Source organism: Spermophilus citellus (assembly GCF_964194105.1).
Source record: "Spermophilus citellus genome assembly, chromosome: 6".
In the NCBI taxonomy this organism is placed as follows: domain Eukaryota; kingdom Metazoa; phylum Chordata; class Mammalia; order Rodentia; family Sciuridae; genus Spermophilus; species Spermophilus citellus.
Genome location: NC_138187.1, coordinates 7,780,912 through 7,799,386, shown reverse-complemented (window position 1 = coordinate 7,799,386; position 18,475 = coordinate 7,780,912). Strand labels below are relative to the sequence as shown.

The following is an 18,475-nucleotide window of genomic DNA, read 5'->3' as shown; positions in this document are numbered from 1 at the left end:
GTTTTTATTGTGCATAAATACATACTAATACTTGATCTAACCATTGTCTTCTGCGCCTGTTTTTAATGAGTGCTCTAGGATGGGGCGGGGCACAGCACCTGGGGAAGTGGGCGGACAGGTGCGGCCCGGGCAGAGCCACGGCTTCCTCACGAGGGCGCTACTGCGCGCCCAAGCGCTTCCAGTTGCTACTGAGCCGAAACCACCTCGCCCCGCCCTAACCCGCCAGGGCGAAGAGGAGGGGCTCCGGGGCGGTCGCCCAGCGGACCCTGCCCGCATGATGGAGGGCGGGCCAGACCGCGGACCAATGCGCGCGAGCGGTGCCTGCAGCGTCCAATCGTCTATGGGCGCGACGCCGGCGTGGGGGTAAGGGGTGGGGCTCGGGCCTCGATAGGCTGCAAGGCTATGATTGGCGTGGGCGGCAGCCAACGGGCGTTGGCGGGCCTGGGTACCTGGGCTGGGAAGGCGGGAACCGCGACGCGGTGCTGAGAGGCGCGGGGCGGCGGCCGACATGTTCCAGGGCGCGGACGCCGAGGCCGGCCGGCTTGGGTCCAGGTGCGCGGGTGCGGCCGGGTGGGCGCGGAGCCGCGGCCACGTGGCGGGCAACCTTACAGATAACGCGCTGCGGCCGGGCAGAGGTTGGGCAGCGAGCCCCGGGCCCCCGCGGGCTCTGTCCGGCCTTCCTGCGCCGGAGCCTCCTGTGCCGCGAGCCGGGCGCGGTTCTCGGGCCGGAGCCTCACCTACGGGTTTGGCGAACGGAGCCGTGGTTCTGGTGTCTGGTAATGCGACCCTGCCGAGCAAGGGACACCCAGCAAGGGAACCACCGCCCCGCCCCCGTCTGGGGGCACCCAGCAGGGGTCGCCCACCCCACCTCCGGCTGAAGATTCCCCCGTTTCCTACCCCCGTCAGGGCTACTAGGGAAAAAAAGGATAAGAGGGCACACGCCGTCGCATCCCTCCAGGAAGTGCCCTGTCCGAGCTGCCTGGCAGTGCCGCCCAGAAAGCTGTGGCCGAGGGGTGAGGCTGTCCGGGCCAGGCTGCCGGTGGGAGCGGGAGCTAGGAGGTCGGGCGCGGTGGCCTGGAGCGCGGGGGAGAAGAGCAGCCAAGTGGAGTGGCCGAGCCCCGCAGGTACCCCGTGGCGTGACAGCCCGGCCTGAAGGGAGTCAGCTTCCCTCGCAACACCGCGCAGGCTGCGTTTTCTCGGCGAGGGCTTCTCGTGCGGAAGGGGTTTGGACTGGGAAAGCATCTGCTTTAGCCACCATTTACCCCAAGTCTTAACGGTCGAGTTGTTGCTGAAGGATTTCGTCCAAGTCTGCTTCTCACGCCTTCTACCGAGCCCCACCAGTTCCCAGAAGTTCTTCCGACACTGGGTACTCTTAGGGAAGGTCAGGGGCATGGAGACCCTCCAGATGAGAGTGGCTTTTGTCTTTCCCTCTCCAGCGACACTGTCCACCTGAGAAAAGAAAAGTCTGTGGGCTTTTCTTGCCATGTGCCTCTTTGTCTTCTGTGTATTGAATGTTTTTGTCAAAATATACGGGTGGGCTACTCCAGAAGGAAAGGATAAGAGGGCACACGCCTCTGCATTGTGACTTTTTTCCTAAGCCCTTCTTAGTACTCCCCTCCCCCCTTCATGTCACAGTGATAACTGCTGCTGGTCCCTTCCAGAGGACCACACTGGGCCATTGTTGTGCCCCCCCCCAACCCCCCCCCCTCCTTTTTTAAAAGCCTATCTTTGAACTCTTGTGTGGTTTGGTGAGATGTCCTGGGGCACCTTTGCTGCTTGTTTGGCTGTTGTAGGCTGCTAAACCTGGGTGCTGCCCCTTGCCTTAGTGATGGAGGTGGCCCCTGCCCTTCCCAAGATCCTCTGCATCCTAATCACTGCCAAGATAACCTATGCTGCTGGAACCACTTAATTCTCTAGGCTAGTTTTCAAATAAAATAAAATTCAGGAAAAGTACACAAAACAAAGTCCTGTAATTCCACCACCTCCACATTAACATTTCCTTTAACTTCCACATACTCCTGTGCCCCTACCATACACTCTGAGCCCCACCTGTTCCAGAGACAGCTTTGGAGTTCCAAGAGCACCTGATAAACTCTGTCATATCACTCACAGGAAACACTGAAACCACCCATATGTGGATCTGCATTTTCCCTTAAACCTGAAGCTCCAGGCAGAGTGCTTTTCTTTATTCATCTTTTTGTCTGCAGGGTTGCCAGTGGTAGGAACTCAGGAGATGTGCGAGAGACTGAGATTCGAGAGACATCTCCGTCTTGACTGTTGAGTGTGAGAGTCCACAGGAGTCCTGATCACATTTGTCAGCTTGTGGTGCAGGACTTCGAGGGTTTGGAATGGAAGACCGCTGTCTGTGAAATAAGCCAGTAAATTAAGATTTGTAACTCATGCTGGCATGAACCTTGATGCTGAATTCAGTTCAGTTCAGGATCACAGTATCTTGTTTCATCAGAGATGACTGGAGACCATGTTAGGCCTGCTTCAACTAGCAAAGAAAAATATGGAGAATGACCAGGGCTATGTGATTTAAAAATGGAAGTCAGATGCCTCACCTTGTCCACCAACAACCTGCTTTACCTAAGATTTCGTTAAACTATAACTTAAGCCTGGTTATTGGTTAGTTTGAAAAATTATTTTTCACACGAAACTGATTTTTTCCCCCTTCATTGGATCCTTTAGGAAGTGCTAACTACTGAACAGATAGGACTGGCACATCTACAATGCAGATGTTCAGAGGCCTGCCAGTGTGCCAGGGGTCTCAGTTCAGGCTGTGGCTCTCTGTAGGGCACACTTTCTGCTCTCCTGTCTCACAGCAGCAACACTGTTCATAGTGGTGACTGGTTTCCTTTCCACCTCTTTTTGGAGGAAACAAAAACATTTAAAATGCTGTTTTTGTTAAACCTTGAGCGTTTAGTGTTTGCATAGCTTTGCAGTGAGGCCTAACCTCAGCCTTAGCTATTAGTTGGTGCTTGATCCTCTAAATCCAAGTATTTCAAAATGTCCTGGGTCAAACTGTACCATTGCTTAAGACCTGGTGAAAGGGAATGGATCACTCAACTGGTTTAAAACTTAACAAGGCCCGTCCCCTGAAATGTGAAAAGACACATATGAACTCAGTGTTTCTCTGTGATGCTCTTGTAGACCTGCTCTTGGGTGTCAGCACAGAGCTTTATGGTAATTTGTTAACTCTGAAATTGATTTAATAAAAGGTGACTCAAAGCTAGGCACTAGCTCACACCTGTAATCCCATGGTGTTTTTTTTTTTTTTTTTTTTTTGAAACTGAAGCTAGGAGCTCTCCTGGATTCAATCCTGAGTACCATCTCCCCAAACATTTTTTTTTATTATTATTATTTAATACTTTTTGTAAAAAAAATTCTTTTTACCACATTAGAGATTGGACCCAGGGGCGCTCTCCCACCGAGCTACATTCTCAGCTGTATTTATTCTTTATTTTGAGATGGGTCTCACCTTGAACTTGCAATCCTCCTGCTTCTGCATCCTGAGTTAGTGGGATTATAGGGTTGTGCCCTTGTACCCCACTTAATAGGTTTTAATCAACCTAATATATGCAAAATATTCTTTTCACAGTGTGATAGCATAAAAGATATTGTTAAAGAGGTGTTTTGTTCTCTTCTTCATCCTATCTTTGACTCTGCTGTGTAGCTTACCCTTAGAGAGTCTCAGTCCTCAGTCCCTTGTGGCCAGGGCTTCCTGCTAGTGCACACAAGGTCCTGCCTTGGAGGTCAGGCTTGATCTATGGGTAAATGTTGAGTGTCCCACCAGTCTTCTAGAGACCTTTAATCTTTTTTTTTTTTTTTTTTTTTTTTTTTTTTTTGCAGCACTAGGAATAGAACCCTGGGCCTTGCACTTGGTAGGCAAGCAATATACCACTAGGCTACATCCCCAACCATTTTTATTTTTTATTTAGATGCCAGATCTTGCCAACTCCCTAGTCTTGTTCATGCCTGTTCAGTTCGCAGGCTGGCCTTGAACTTTCAGTTCTCCTGCCTTAGCCTCTTAAGTAGCTGGGATTATAATCATGGGTCACTGCACCCAGCAGGAAAGCTTTTAAAGAACTTGAAGGGCCTTAGAAGAAGTTTGCCATGTGGCAAACTTTTTGTACTGTTTATACAACATTTAAGTAATTGTTTGGCCTCCACAGACATTGAGGCATGCTTCTGCCCTGTCTAGTTGTGCCCTAGCCCTGCCTCTGACAAGTATACTTGGCAGCCCACAGTCAAATATTCAAGTTTGCTTTCTGCTTGCAGGGCCATGAAGCCCCCAGGAGGAGAATCCAGCAATCTTTTTGGAAGTCCGGAAGAAGCTGTTCCTTCAAGCAGGCCTAATAGGATGGCGTCAAATATTTTTGGACCAACAGAAGAACCTCAGAATGTACCCAAAAGGACAAACCCCCCAGGTGTGGGCCTTTGTAAATCCCAGATGGGTTGGCCTCTACCTAGTCTCTCTTCTGTTCTTTTAAAAATGTTGTTGTTCTTTATATTGATCCTTTCAGATATTTTCTGGTATAGGTTATCCCTTGTCTTTAGAGATGGTGTGAAAGCACTGAGGGTACAAAGGTAAGTGGTGGGCCTCTGGTTTCTGGACCCCATTGAGATCCTGAGATTGCATGCTAATGCTTGTGTATTCAGATATAGTTCTTAGGGAGGGAGAGTATTAATCTGACTTCATTCAGTAGATTGAAACTCTGGACAGGGAGAGTTGGTGTAGCATGCACTGAGACAGTTCTTCAGAATTTAACACACTGGCTAGTGGCTACAGAAGGAAAGAATATTTGAACAGGTTTCCCCTGTCCTGTTGAGTAACCACACAGTGACAGTTACCTAATAGTTTTCCCATGTCTGTATCTGTGAGGGGACAGCAAGGTTTGTTCCATCTTTCAGAGACTTTAGAGGCCATCCCTGGGGGTATGTGTTAGAGTCAGCTCTAACTGCTCCCTACCTTGTGCCAGTTCTGGATATAAATAAATCTTGACCAAATGTAGATGCAGCAGATTTAAAAACTAGTTTTTTTGTTCATTTGGTTGTTGGGGATGGGTGCTGATGTTGCTTCTAAATGTAGCTGTAGCCAGTGGTTCTTAATAACTGACTAATATTCTCTTGCATCCAATTCTGAATTTTGGGCCAGGAGTGGTCAGCCCTACATACCTTTGTGCTGGTGATAGCAGAATGGTACTTGTGTGCAAAACAGAAACAAATCCCAACCAGGCGTGGTGGCATATACCTGTAATCTCAGCTGCTCAGGAGGCTGAGGCAGGCAGATCAAAAGTTCAAGGCCAATCTCTGTAATTTAGCAAGGCCCTAAGCAACTTATACCCTGTCTCACAGTAAAAAAAAAAAAAAAAAAAATGCAAAAAGGGCCAGGGATGTGGTTCAGTGGTTAAGCACCCCTGGGTTTAATTCCTAGTATTAAAAAAAAAAAAAAAAACACCAAATGTGTGTCTGGAGTTGTCTCTAGACTTGTCCTTGCAACACATCAGGTTCTCTGAAAGGTGTGTGCCTGCTGTGACTCTTTGCACATCCTATAGGACCTCGTGTCCCCAGGTGCTCTTGTGTCCTTGGGGAGCCTAAGCCCCTTGGCTAGGAGTAGCCGTTTACCTCTGGTGTAGTGACAGCAGTTTTGGCTGCCTTTACCAGGTTTTTGCATCTTGTAGTTTTGGAGTTGGTTGTTTTGTTTTGTTTTGTTTTGTTTTTTGCATCCTTTCAAGTACTCTTTGGAAAGAGAGCGTGAAGCCTGTGAGGCAGAACCAGTAGTTGTGTCCACCTCAGAGGCCAAGTTCCTGCCCTCATTGCTGTGCTCAGCCACCCAGGCTCAGTGCTATAGCACTCCAGTTAGAGGGCCTGACTTGGGAGAGTGTTCAGAGGCACTTGCTCCACCCATGTGGGCAGCTTACCTCTGACAGCTGAGGAAGGCTTGCAGGAGATGACCTTCAGTGTCCCATTTCACCCTCACTGTAGTCTCCCTGTTCAGGCCTCCTGAGCATTCCTGTTTTCCCATATGGCAAGTGCATACCTATTTCTGCCAAGGCAGTGTTTTTTTGGGTTTGTTTGTTTCTTTGTTCATTTGGACAGCAGAAACGAACCCAGAGGCACTCAACCACTGAGCCACATTCCCGTCCTTTTCATTTTTTAGCAGGGACAGGGTCTCATTAAGTTGCTGAGGCTGGATTTGAACTCAGATCCTCCTGCCGCAGCCCCAGTTGCTGGGATTGAATTTATTTTTTTCTTTTTTTTAAGACAGGAGATTGAAACTGGTGCTTAACCATTAAACTACAGCCCTTTGTGCCCCCCCACCTCCCTCCCCTTTTTTTTTTTTTTTTTTTTTTTTTTTTTTTTTTTTTTTTTTTTTTTGAGACAGGGTCTTGTTAAATTGTTAAGGCTGGTCTTGAACTTGTGGTCCTCTTATCTCAGTTTCTCAAGTCATTGGGATGACTGGTGTGTGCCACTGCATCCAACTGTTCATTAGTTTTGAGTGAACTCAGGCATCTTTTCTTTAAGTCTGAATTCATCTTTTAAGGAAAAGGTTGAATAATAGCTATATGGCATAATTACTTTAAAGTTCAGAAACAACTTTTGTTCAGGATTATGCATGTATGTTGTGAAAATATGTAAGTAAAATAACAAGTCTGGTTTCCAGAAAATTCAGGGAGTGGGATAATCTTGGATGAGCAAGAAAGGGCACAGAGGGAGTTCATGAACAGTGTCTTTGACCAAAAATTTTTAGTTTACAAAAAGAAACCTGAATATATGTTTTTAAAAATTAGGTAAACCTTTGTGGACAACCAGAATATGACACAATAAGGGTGGTCCCTCCCTGTCGCAGCCCAGCCACGTTTGCTAGAATGGCCAGTGGCATCACTAAAGGTTTCCCCAGCAAGCTGTGCTGCACTGCCATTTTACCTTAGCAGCTGGTGAGTCTCACCAGCAACCCTAGGGATGCTGTAAGTTGAGAAGGTGAAGTTGTTTTTATGAGGTAATGAGTGAGTGAGCAGGGACTAGGACCCAAGCAGCCTGGCTAGGGTGCCAGTCCCTCATGCCATGCAGTGCTGGTTTCCTCTTTCAAAGGTGTTCGGTGTGGGGCTGGACCCCTGGGAGGTTCATGGTTGAGATTGGGAGGTTTATAGTCCCCTAAAGTTAAAAGTTAGGGCATGGTGCATGTTTTCCTGCAGAAAGTTTCACATGTTCCAAGGTCTTTTGTCCCTGCCAGAAGACAGCATCCCTGGCCTGTGCCCAACCTGCTCAGTGCTGTTACAGCCTCATGGGAGCTACAGGCCATGGCCTATAGACTAATACCTCCCAGAGGCTGCTCTGTTATCAGTGTGATAGCTAACAAGAGCAGACCCCAGTTGAGTCCCTTCCCCAAGACCATGGCTCCTTGTGTAGTTGGGTCATGAGGTGCTCATCCTGTGGCAACATGGTTATCACAGCTAAAAAATAACTTTAAAATGTAATTTTTTGAAGCCTGAAAACAGAAAAGGTGAGACCCTGTCTCAAAAACTTAAAAGGGCTGGGATGTAGTTCAGTGGTAGAGCACCCCTGGGTTCAGTTCCTAGTACCTTAAAAATAAATAAGGAGTTAGTTTTCTTATGCCACTGCACCCTCTCTGTCCCATTTCTTGTCTGGCCCTTGTAGGTGAGCAAGTGGTGAGAGGCAGGGGTGAAGTAGTCATTTTTCTTATTCAATTGTAAGTGAATAAGACTACCCCTCTTACATTAAGATGTTGGCACTGCATGGATTGTTTTGTACCTTTACTCACAGAACAGTATCTCCACGAGGTGTTTCTTTACTGTTAGGCAGAAAACACAGCTTTTATTTATTTTATTATTTATTAGGTGTTTTTATCCTAGGCATGGTTCCTAGCCTTTGACCTAGGAGCTACAGCCACTCACTGAGTGCTCATACACCTCTGAGAGAATGGTCCTTTTATTGTCCTCCTTCTGAAGATGAGGGTTTAGGGTCATAGAAAAACCAAGTAACTTTCACACATCAACACAGCTATTGATGGTGTGCATCTTTGTGTATACCATAACTTGGTGCACCAGGGCAGTGACTTTGATGATAGCTGGTCCATTCAGCACAGTGCTTTGGGGAAGGGGTCTGCTGGTATCATACAGCATCCATGTTCCTCCCTGATATGGGTATTGAGGCCTTCTTGGGGCATATCCAGGCCACAGCCATCAGCTCCTAAGAAGTTCCATCTGCCTATATTTTGTTAGAGCTTATCAGCTCACTCACAGTTGGCAGCAAGGGCACTGCAAATCCCTTAATTTGCTGACATGTGTAGTCATTGCTTGACATTCCAGCCAGAATGAGGTCAGAATGACTAATAAAAGTTATTTTCCAGATAACAGGTTTGCCTTGAGTAGGGCATGTTACTAACTTCAGAACTCTCTGCAAGCAAAACACTTAGCTGTTTCATTCTTTTTTTTTTTTTTTTTTTTTTAAAGAGAGAGTGAGAGAAGAGAGAGAGAGAGAGAATTTTTAATATTTATTTATTTATTTTTTTTTAGTTCTTGGCGGACACAACATCTTTGTTGGTATGTGGCGCTGAGGATCGAACCCGGGCCGCACGCACGCCAGGCAAGCGCGCTACCGCTTGAGCCACATCCCCAGCCCATCTTTTTTAGTTTTCAATGGACCTTTATTTTATTTTTTGACACGTGGTGGTGAGAATCAAACCCAGTGCCTCACACATGCTCAGCGCTCTGCCATTGAGCCACAGCTCCAGCCTTAGCTGTTTGCTTTTTAATTCACTGGAGAACTTTTCCTGAGTTTAATGAGGGACAGTTCAGTGGGAAAGCATTAACTACTGAGGGTTAGGGAACTCTGCAGGAAAATGTATGGTTTATTCCTTTTCCCTTCTAGAGGCTGGGTTGGGTCTAGACATGAAGGCCGAGTAGGCCTCTGGTAAAAGTTGGCTGGATGTCCCACCCCATTTCCTGGTACCCAGGATTGCCACAAGGCTGTTTGTGAGAAGGTCTCTGAAGTGATGACCCTGGGCATGTGTGGTGTTCACTGTCCTGTGATTGTTTCTGCAGGAGGGAAAGGAAGTGGTATCTTTGATGAATCGACTCCTGTGCAGACCCGACAACGTCTGAACCCACCAGGTGGGAAGACCAGTGACATTTTTGGGTCCCCAGTCACTGCCACTTCACCCCTGGCACACCCAAACAAACCCAAGGTATGGACTACATTCAGACAGCAGACATGAGAAAAAAACAAAAGTTGAGCCAAGGACTCTTAAAAAGCTGCAGATGTGCCATGTTATTAGGGAGACAAGGTAGACATCATTGATTTTGCTGTGGTTGTTTGTTATTGGGTTGGGGAGCTCCCTAGTTACCCAGGATGATGACTGACCCCTGGGGAAAGTGGTTTCTTGGTGTGTCAACAGTACAGATACTGCTAGAGGCAGCCACACTGGCCTTTACCACATACCTGAAGGATAGCAGCTGAGCACCTGGTGCAAAAACTTGCCCCTCAAGGGTCTTTCATGATTCTTCATTCTGTAGAGGAAAGGTGGTGGCTCTTGATGGTATTTCTTTCCCCACACAAGGTCCAAGGCCTCATGCTTGTTATCTTAGTGGATTTGTGGTGCTTGGCACCTCTGATCCTGCAATGGCACCGGATCAGGTAACTACCTGTAATCCAGCAAAGGGTCAAGTAACCAGGGTCTCCTTACCTGCAGTGCCATCTCAGAGGCTTGCTGAGATATGTGACCCTGGATGTGAACTTCCTGGGCTGAGGCCGAGGTAGAGGCTTGACGAAGAGCCGGCACAGCCCTCACCTGAATGTTTGTTCAAGGCATGACAGGACATTTTGGGAGTTTACTTTGGCCAGAACTCACTAACAATAAAACCTATAATTTTATTGTTACTTAATTATTAGCATTATATTTAAAATTTTTCATCGTTTTTTTGTGGCCAAAAGATAGGGTCCAGTTCTCTAAAACAAAAAGCATACACATTTCTGGAGCTACTTGTGCATGGACCATCACTGCATTTTTGTCAGTTCACATCTCAGATGATGGCCCACCGCTACTGAATGGAAATGGAAATGTGAAGAAAGACCCAAGGCAAGGAGAAAATGAGAGTAGATGAGAGGGCTTCACGGAGACGAGCCAGGTTGGATCACCCCATGTCTCCTGTGATGGCCTGTCTGAAGCAACAGTCTCTTTCAGGTTGGAGTCTCAGGAGCCAGGCATGCGCCCCACTGAGAATGAGATTGTGAGGCTCATGTCAAAGACAGCATCTCTTTGGGATGTACCCGTGGAACTGCTGCACCTTGGCTAATCCAGAAATGCCCTAAAGGTCAGCAGTTCTCCACTAACGAGAATTTTAATTAGCTGAACATAAGAGGAGGAAGCTTGGATTCACAGGTTCCCAGGAAAGAATAATATGAGCTTGTACACCTGGGCATAGAATAAAGAGAGTCAGAAAACAACTTACCTGGGTTTATTAAACCTAAAGGTTTTTTGACCCAGGAGCATCAGACATCCCCAGCCTCACTGGAAAAATGGCCAGTTCCAGGCTCAGGACAGAGAGCATAGGAGATGCTCCTGGAACATTGTGCAGTGCCATAAAACCATCGCAGTGTTAAATTGGCATCAAAAGGATCAGAAACCATTGTGAAGAGTAGTCTTGGGCCACAGAGGCTTGGGCCTCATTTGGTCCTCAATTAGTACAGTAATCACAATGGATTAAAATTCACCAACTATTTAGAATTCAGAGGTTAAAAAAAAAAAAAAATCTTTAGAGACCTTTGGAGAATGCCAGAAAACCAACTCATGAAATCTGGTGAAGAACAAAGATGGTGTGAATAACCAGCTTTTCCTGCATGAAAGATGACAGCTGTTGAAGGAAAGTTCCATTTTATAGAAGTACTAAAGGAGCCAAGCACAGTGACCTTACCTGTAATCCCATCTTCTTAAGGCTGAGGCCAGCCTGGGCAACTGAGTGGGGCTTGTGTCAACATTTAGAAAGGACTCCCAAGTTATAAATGAGAAGGGGTAATAATACTGCCATGTTGCCAGTGTGGGATGAACTCAACACACTCACACAGTGGTCATCAGTGGCTGTGACAGCACAGAAAGAGAAACAGCCAAGAGTTATGACCTCAAATGTGGAAGTCCAATGTGGTCCACCTCAAGGTCAGTTTGTCAATATAAAACCCAAAGTGAAACAAAACCACATTTTTAAATAATGATGTCACATATATGCACTCAGAACAGTATAACGTGTAGCAAAATACATGACAAATGATGGAGATTCTCAAGATGAAAAAGAGAAAGGGCCAGGCACAGTGGCTCACAGTGGCTCATGTAATCCCAGCTACACAGGAGGTTGTGGCAGGAGAGTCACAAGATTGAGGCCTACCCAGGCAACTTAGTGAAGAAAGGGCTGAGGCTGAAGCTCAGTAGTAGGAGTGCTTGTGCTTGTGGATTCCATCCTCGGTACAGCAAAAAAAACAATAAAGCTTAAGAAGGGCTAGGTGCAGCCCAGTGGCAGAGCACTTGCCTAGCATATGCAAGGCCTGGGTTTGACCCCCCAGCACCACCCAAAGCAAAACCAGAATACCAAATGAGAAAGAGACTTAGAAAAGCAGTCCCTTTCAAAGTCCAAATAGATTTTGTAGAAATGGAAAAAAAACTATTCAAACATTCACTTGGAAGATAAAACATGGAAGCCCACATCCCAGTTTCAAGTCTCACGGCAACAGTAACTAAAACAGCACAATGGCAATTTTGTTTGTTTGTTTCTACAAGAGTACCGAGATCATTCAATAGGAAAGTAACAAAGTCTCTCAACAAATGATACTGGGAATTTGGGTATGCACACACAAAAAGATAAAATTAGACTTACCTTAACACCATGGGGGGGAAAAAAAAAAAACCTCGAATTGGTTCAAAGACCTAAAATAGAGAGCAAAATCATAAAATTCATAAAAATCAGAAAATATAGTGACCAATCTTTGTGGTCCTGCACTTGACAGTGCTTCTTAAATATGACACAAACAATAGACAATAAAATAAATTGGACTTCATTAAAATTAAAAACTTGGTGTGCATCCCAAGGACCCTACCCAAAAACTGGAAAGACAACCCACAGGATGGAAAAAAAAAAAAAAAAAAAACCTTGCAAATCGCATACCTAATAAGGATTTACTGTCCGGAATATGTAATGAGGTCTTAGGACTTAATGACAAAAAGACAAACTAATTCAAAATGAGCAATGGATTTGAATAGGCATTTCTACAGAGAAGATATATAAATGATAATCACATAAATGGGTACACAACTTCAGTGGTCATTAGGGAAATTCAAATAAGAAACTACCACCTCAGTCCTTGTGGGACACCTAGAAAACATTGAGTTAGAACCTCGAATGTTGCTAGCGAGGATGTAAAGTCATTCGGCAGTCGTGGAAGTTGGTTTGGCATTTCCTCAGAAAGTTAAGCTTGAACCACTGTATGAATCAGCAATTCCATGAAGATTTGGAAAACAGGAGCTGGTTGTGGTGGTACCACCTTGGATCCCAGCTACTCAGGTGGAGGAGTCAGGGCTCTAAGTTCTCAACCAGCCTCAGCCACTTAGGGAGACCCTGTCTCAAAAATAAAAAGGGCTGTGGTGTGGCTCTGTGGCAGAGCACCCTGGTTCCATCTCTAGTATCAAAAAGAAAACATTTTTCCTTGGAAAACTGGGAATGGAACCACCATTTGACCCAGCTATTCCTCTTCTCGGACTATACTCAAAAGACCTAAAAACTGCATACTACAGGGACACAGCCACATCAATGTGTACAGCAGCACAATTCACAATAGGTAGACTGTGGAGCCAACCTAGATGCCCTTCAATGGGTGAATGGATAAAAAAAAAATGTGGCATTTATAAACAATGGAATATTACTCAGCACTAAAAAATAACAAGATCATGGCATTTGCAGGGAAATGGATGGCATTAGAGCAGATTATGCTAAGTGAAGTTAGCCAATCCCCCCCAAAAAAATGCCGAATGCCTTCTCTGATATAAGGGAGGTGACTCAAAATGGGGTAGGGAGGAAGAGCATGAGAAGAAAATTACCTCTAGGGAAGAGAGGTAGGAGGGAGAATGGGGATTGCATGGAAGAGGGAAGGAGACCCCCTTCGTTATACAGAATACAGGTATGACAATGAGGGGGGGGGAAAGTGGGTCACATTAGATTGGGTAGAGAGAAGGGAGGGGGGGAGGGGGAATGGAAGGAAAGCAGAATAAAACCGACATTATTATTGCTGTGGGTATATACGTGACTGCATGACTAATATAATTCTGCAACCTGTACACTCAGAAAAATGAGAAATTATATCCCATCTGATTCAAATGTATGATATGTCGAGATCATTGTTCTGTCATGTGTAACTAATTAAAACAAATTTTTTAAAAATATGAAACTTTAAAAAAAAATTGAAAACAGGGATTCAGGAGCTGGGATTGTGCCTCAGAGGGAGAGCACTCACCTAGCATGCATGAGGCACTGGGTTCAATCCTCGGCACCACATAAAAATATGTGTCCACCTATAACTAAAAAATAAATATTTAAAAAAGAAAACAGATTCAGGCTGATACTAGGGCACATTTTTGTAGCATAATAGCTGCAGGTGGAAACGGCCCACATGTCTATCAGCAGAGCAGTGGGTTCAAAGTGTAGTCCAGCTACACAGTCGCTTACTGCTGTTGTCAGACTACAGTTCTGACATGTTGTAATGTGGACAAGCCTTGAAAGCACTGGTGTTTTAAAATTTGATATTGAAGAAATAGTTTTTGCAGTTTTGAGCCCATTATGATTATTTGTTTAGGGCTACATCTTGAAAATTTTACAGACAAATGAAATATCTGGGGCTTGCTCCAGAGTAGTCCTGAGGAGAGACAGGCAGGGATGGAAGCTGGGGTGTGGTGTGCTTATTCTCGAATGGCTGCAAGTCTGCATTGCAGTAGTACAGCAGGTCCTGCAGGCTCATTCTGTCCTCTACTTTTTTGGTAGTACTAGGGATTGAACCTAGGGGTTCCTCCGTGCTAGGCAAGTGCTTGACCCTTGAGCTGCATCCCCAGCAGCTTTATGGTAAAGCAGTCCAGACATGATAAAAACATTTCTTAGAAGTTAAACTGTAGTCGTCCATGCCTATGTTTCAATGTCTGCCTGAGTGAGGGGAGAAAGGTTCTGGGTCCTGCACTGACCTGACTGTTGTCTTGCTGCAGGATCATGTGTTCTTGTGCGAAGGAGAAGACCCAAAGTCAGATCATAAAGGTGAGCTAGTTTCCCCTCTCCATCTGTTGCATGCCTCACAGAACTAGAAGAGTAGGTCCCATGCCCCCAGGCCAGGAGTGTACTATGAGAGGAGTAAGCCTTTGAAGAAGGCAGGGAGACAGGAAGAGTTACCTCTTTGTCACCACTTATCAGCCTGGACCTGTAAGATGTCTTTTTCTAGAATGTCATCAATGTCCTGAAGGACATGGAACTAAAATCCCAAGTGAACTCATGACGCAGGCTGGAGCTATCAGAATTAAGAGGCTGGGTATGAGGCCTGTGTGTGCACTGTGGTTTCCATGTTGATTGGGTATGGGTTTCTGCTGGGGGCTGCTGTTCCCTTCAGCGGATGAACAGGAACCTGAGAGTGTACCCATCCTTCCTTCAGAATTTCTAGAGCACTGGTGACCAGAAGCCTCACCTGGGCTTGTCAGACCCCCAGCTGGGCATACTCACTCCTTTTTAGGCTCACTCAGAACATTTCTTTCTATGCTTGACGCAGGAGAGACTGGAGTGTAACATACAAAATAAAGAAATAATTAACTTTTTTAGGAAGATACCAAGGAGTGTTTATAGTCATCGGCCCCAGTTTTATGGTCACTCTGAGAACTGCATCTCCTTTAGCTGAGCAGTCTTGGTGCAAAAGTCCGTGCCTGGCCTCACCTCCCCTTCCCCATCCTGTCATGGATTTTTTGTGAGCTGCTCTGTGATGTTGACTGCTCCTCAGGGCAGCTTGCCTGTCAGGCAGTGGCTACCTCTAACGGCCACTGTGCTGACTCTGTCCCACAGCTGCAGGAAGCACCTCTAGCCGAGAAGAGTCAGGAGAAAAGGGCATCTCCAGAGGAGCAGACCACGCCAAGGCGCCTGAGCCTACGCCCCCAGCTGACAGCCACGAGCCCAGGCTGGGGCCGAGGCCTCGCTCTCACAACAAGGTCCTGAACCCACCGGGAGGCAAATCCAGCATCTCCTTCTACTAAGAGGCTACTTACTGCTCTGCCTGTAGCCAGACCAGAAATTCAAGATACAGAGTATTAAAAATTTATTGTTTTCTTTAGCCCAAACAAAAGGGGGTGGGAGAGGGTTGCCCTGTGTGTGAAGCTGGCTGCCTAGAGGACCGGGGCCTTTCAGACTGCAAGCTACATGTCTGGGGATGAGGATAGAGGGCTCCCCTGGTGTCTGCTCATTTGTTCTGATGGAGCAGGATTCTGAGGTGGGCAAGGGCAGGGAGCTGGTGCTGAGTAGCTGGTGGGCTCTTCCGTGAGCTGTCTCCTGCTGACTAGGCATCCAGGAACAGCTGAAGAAAGCCCAGTCTGTCTTGCTGTAGGATGGAGAGGAAGCAAAAGCAGAGACATCAGGAAGGCAGTGGGAGTCCACATAAAGCATCCCCTTTGGCCCCAGGACCAGTTACCCATCACAAGGATAGCTTCCACTCCCAAGAGACCACCAAGCCCATCATCTCCTCTTTTTACCCCCAGTGTGTCGTCCTTCTCTCTTGAAGCACCGTGACTGCTTTTCCTCAGCAGCAGTCAACAGAACCAAACAGTTGACCTCAGTCTGTTGCTCTGAAAGTTTTTCTACCCTGGTCCTCTGAATTGCCCAGTTCCTGCATCTCAAACCATGACCACATCTCACATAGGAATCTGCCTTCCTCTCTCAGGGACTGGCCTTGGTCCTTGATGTGCTGGATTTACTTGTAGATTGTTCCTCTGTTTCCTCTCATCAGCCTTAAGTATGGGCCTTGGTTCTTCACTGATAGTGTGAAGCTCACTTCCAAAGCTGCACTCTGCCCTCTGCAGGTCTTTAAACCTCTTCACATACACCTGAGTACAGGGTTTTTTCAGATCCTTCCTATGTCTTTGTTCCTGTAGTTGGTGGGAATGCGTGAGAACCTTGGGTTCTTAGGTTGGTTTCTTCAGTAATATCTAAAAGGCTGTCTTCAAGTACCAGCTTCACATAAATGCCTGTGGATTTGGTTTCTGACATCTTCCAGAAAGCAGTCCACTGCTTCAGCCACCTTTTTGAAACTGCATAACCTCTGGACCCTACTATAAACAATAGGCCAGAGCGTTAAGTAGTTTGTCAGCAGAGTCTCAGCTCTCACGCCAGCAGGTGCTTTGCTGGCATGAGTCATGTTGCTTCATCTGTCAGGCAGAGGTCCCTCCCTGTCCACTGCAGCCTCAGTTCCCTGCTTCCTTGTGGTGGGCATATTAACAGGAGAGGGCCTCGGTGGCGTGGCTATTGCTTTAAGTGCCTACAGGGCTCGAATCAGGTGCTAGGAACATCCTCGGTGTCCTTTAGCTTTGGACAAATGGCAGGTCTTGTGTGGTCTAACACTACCTGCAGGAGCTAATCAATCCCCAGGCTCTGGCTCCTGGAACATGGAGGGGTCTGCATATGACTTGTCAGCCAAAGAATCTTAACCCCTTCAGTTGCCCTATACACCATGGAGCCAAAAACATTCCATGTGAGTCCTGAAAACTTGGACAGGTTTCTGTTCAAAGTCATTTATAACATTGTTTGGAATTTTGGGGCAGGGCAAGTTCCCACTAAAATAATATAAATGTTGCTTAGCTTTTTAAGCCAAAACCCACTAACTTGTTTGACTTACAAGGAACTAGTGTTAATGATAGATATGAACCACTATTTGTAATGATGTTTTCTTAGAGAAAATAAATTGTGAATTCTAAATCAAATTGCCAAGAAAAATATCTGACATTACTGTGCTGGTTCCTGCTGTTGTGCCAATGAGAAGGAAACTCTGTTCTGAGTCCGTGTCCTGGGCAGTGTGCTCACTGCGGGAGCTGAGAAGGCACTTCCCAGGTGAGCCCAGCATTGTGGGTATGGTGTGCACCCGCATTAGGAAGATGCTATCTGTATGTGGACACATCCTGTCCTCAACCTCCAAGCTGCATTAAGAAATTACTAGTCTGTATTTTTATTAAGCCTTAATTTTTTTTAATAACATTTGGTGCCAACATGTTTCTAGAGCTGTATCAAAACAAGAAACTTGTCCTCACATCACAATGCAATTTTGATAGGAACATTTTGTTATTTTTACAAGACAAAATTAGGAATAATGGTTGAATTAAACTTCGTAACCACGTAATTAAAGTCTTTGCCTGTTTTGTGTGTGTGTTCTTTCCCATCCATCCATTCTGCAAACAAAATGCCGTAAATTGGCTCCTTTCCCCACAACTCCTTTCTGGTAAGTTTGTCTCTTCCTGCCATTTAATCTGGAGGATATCCAAATCAATCTTAAAGGTTTGAGCAGGCTATGCACAGTGGCTATTGCCTGTGATGCCAGTGACTTGGGAGGCTGAGACAGGACAATTGTAGGTTCCAAGCCAGCCTCAGCAACTTAGCAAGACCCTGTCTCAAAAAGGGCTAGGGATATGGCTCAGTGGTATAGCACCCCTGGGTTCAACCCCAATGGGATACGTACACACAAAAAGCTTTGGGGAATTTGCCCTAAGTTAAGCACATTGATTATTTTCTCTTGCTACTAGTTATCCTTAAGGTCTCTAATGTGCCTCTGGCTTGGCTTTGAAATCTCCCATGACTTGCCCTGTAATGAACAGGTGAGATGCTGAGCTGAGTGTCAGATTCAGTGCAGAAGCGCAGATCAAATGTCTTTCTTCTGTTGGGTTAGCTATTTTCTTATGTCTCCAAGCAAACTTAATATCCTCATGTGTGCTATGTGGAATCAGGGAAATGAAACAGACTGCCTGTGATGAGAGCCCCCTCTAGGAGATGCCATGCCATTCTGCCAGCTGGTTCAGGGCTTCAAATGAAAACCATGTCCTCAGAAAGCTAGCATGGTTATCTGGAACACCATCCTCACTTGTTCATCCATGTGATGGGATGTGTAGAGCAAGTTTCAAGAACTGGGTTATTAATATTACCTATTAATAGCAGCTGATCAAGCTGGGATTGTGGCTCAGGGGTAGAACGCTCACCTCTCACTTGCAAGGCCCTGGGTTTGATCCTCAGCACCACATAAAAATAGATTTATAAAAGTATTGTATTCAACTACAAAAAAATAAATATTTTTTAAAAAATAGCAGCTGCTCAAGCTAAGGGCAGTCACTGAAATCTGAGTCGTTCAAGTCCCCAGAGGCCAGACAGCAAACACTGGTAGCTCTACCAGTGTTCAGGTGAAAGCCAGAAAA

At 46.1% G+C, this 18,475-nt stretch overlaps 1 protein-coding gene across 1 annotated transcript; it reads left to right on the top strand.

Moving 5' to 3' along the window:
• Window positions 1-105: 105 nt before the first annotated feature.
• JPT2 (Jupiter microtubule associated homolog 2) lies at window positions 106-17,412 on the top strand. The gene is made up of 5 exons (XM_081298531.1): window positions 106-552; window positions 4,282-4,430; window positions 9,069-9,211; window positions 14,258-14,306; window positions 15,096-17,412. The coding sequence occupies exons 1-5, from the start codon at window positions 509-511 to the stop codon at window positions 15,281-15,283; spliced, it is 573 nt and encodes a 190-aa protein (XP_081154657.1). The 5' UTR covers window positions 106-508; the 3' UTR covers window positions 15,284-17,412.
• Window positions 17,413-18,475: the final 1,063 nt, after the last annotated feature.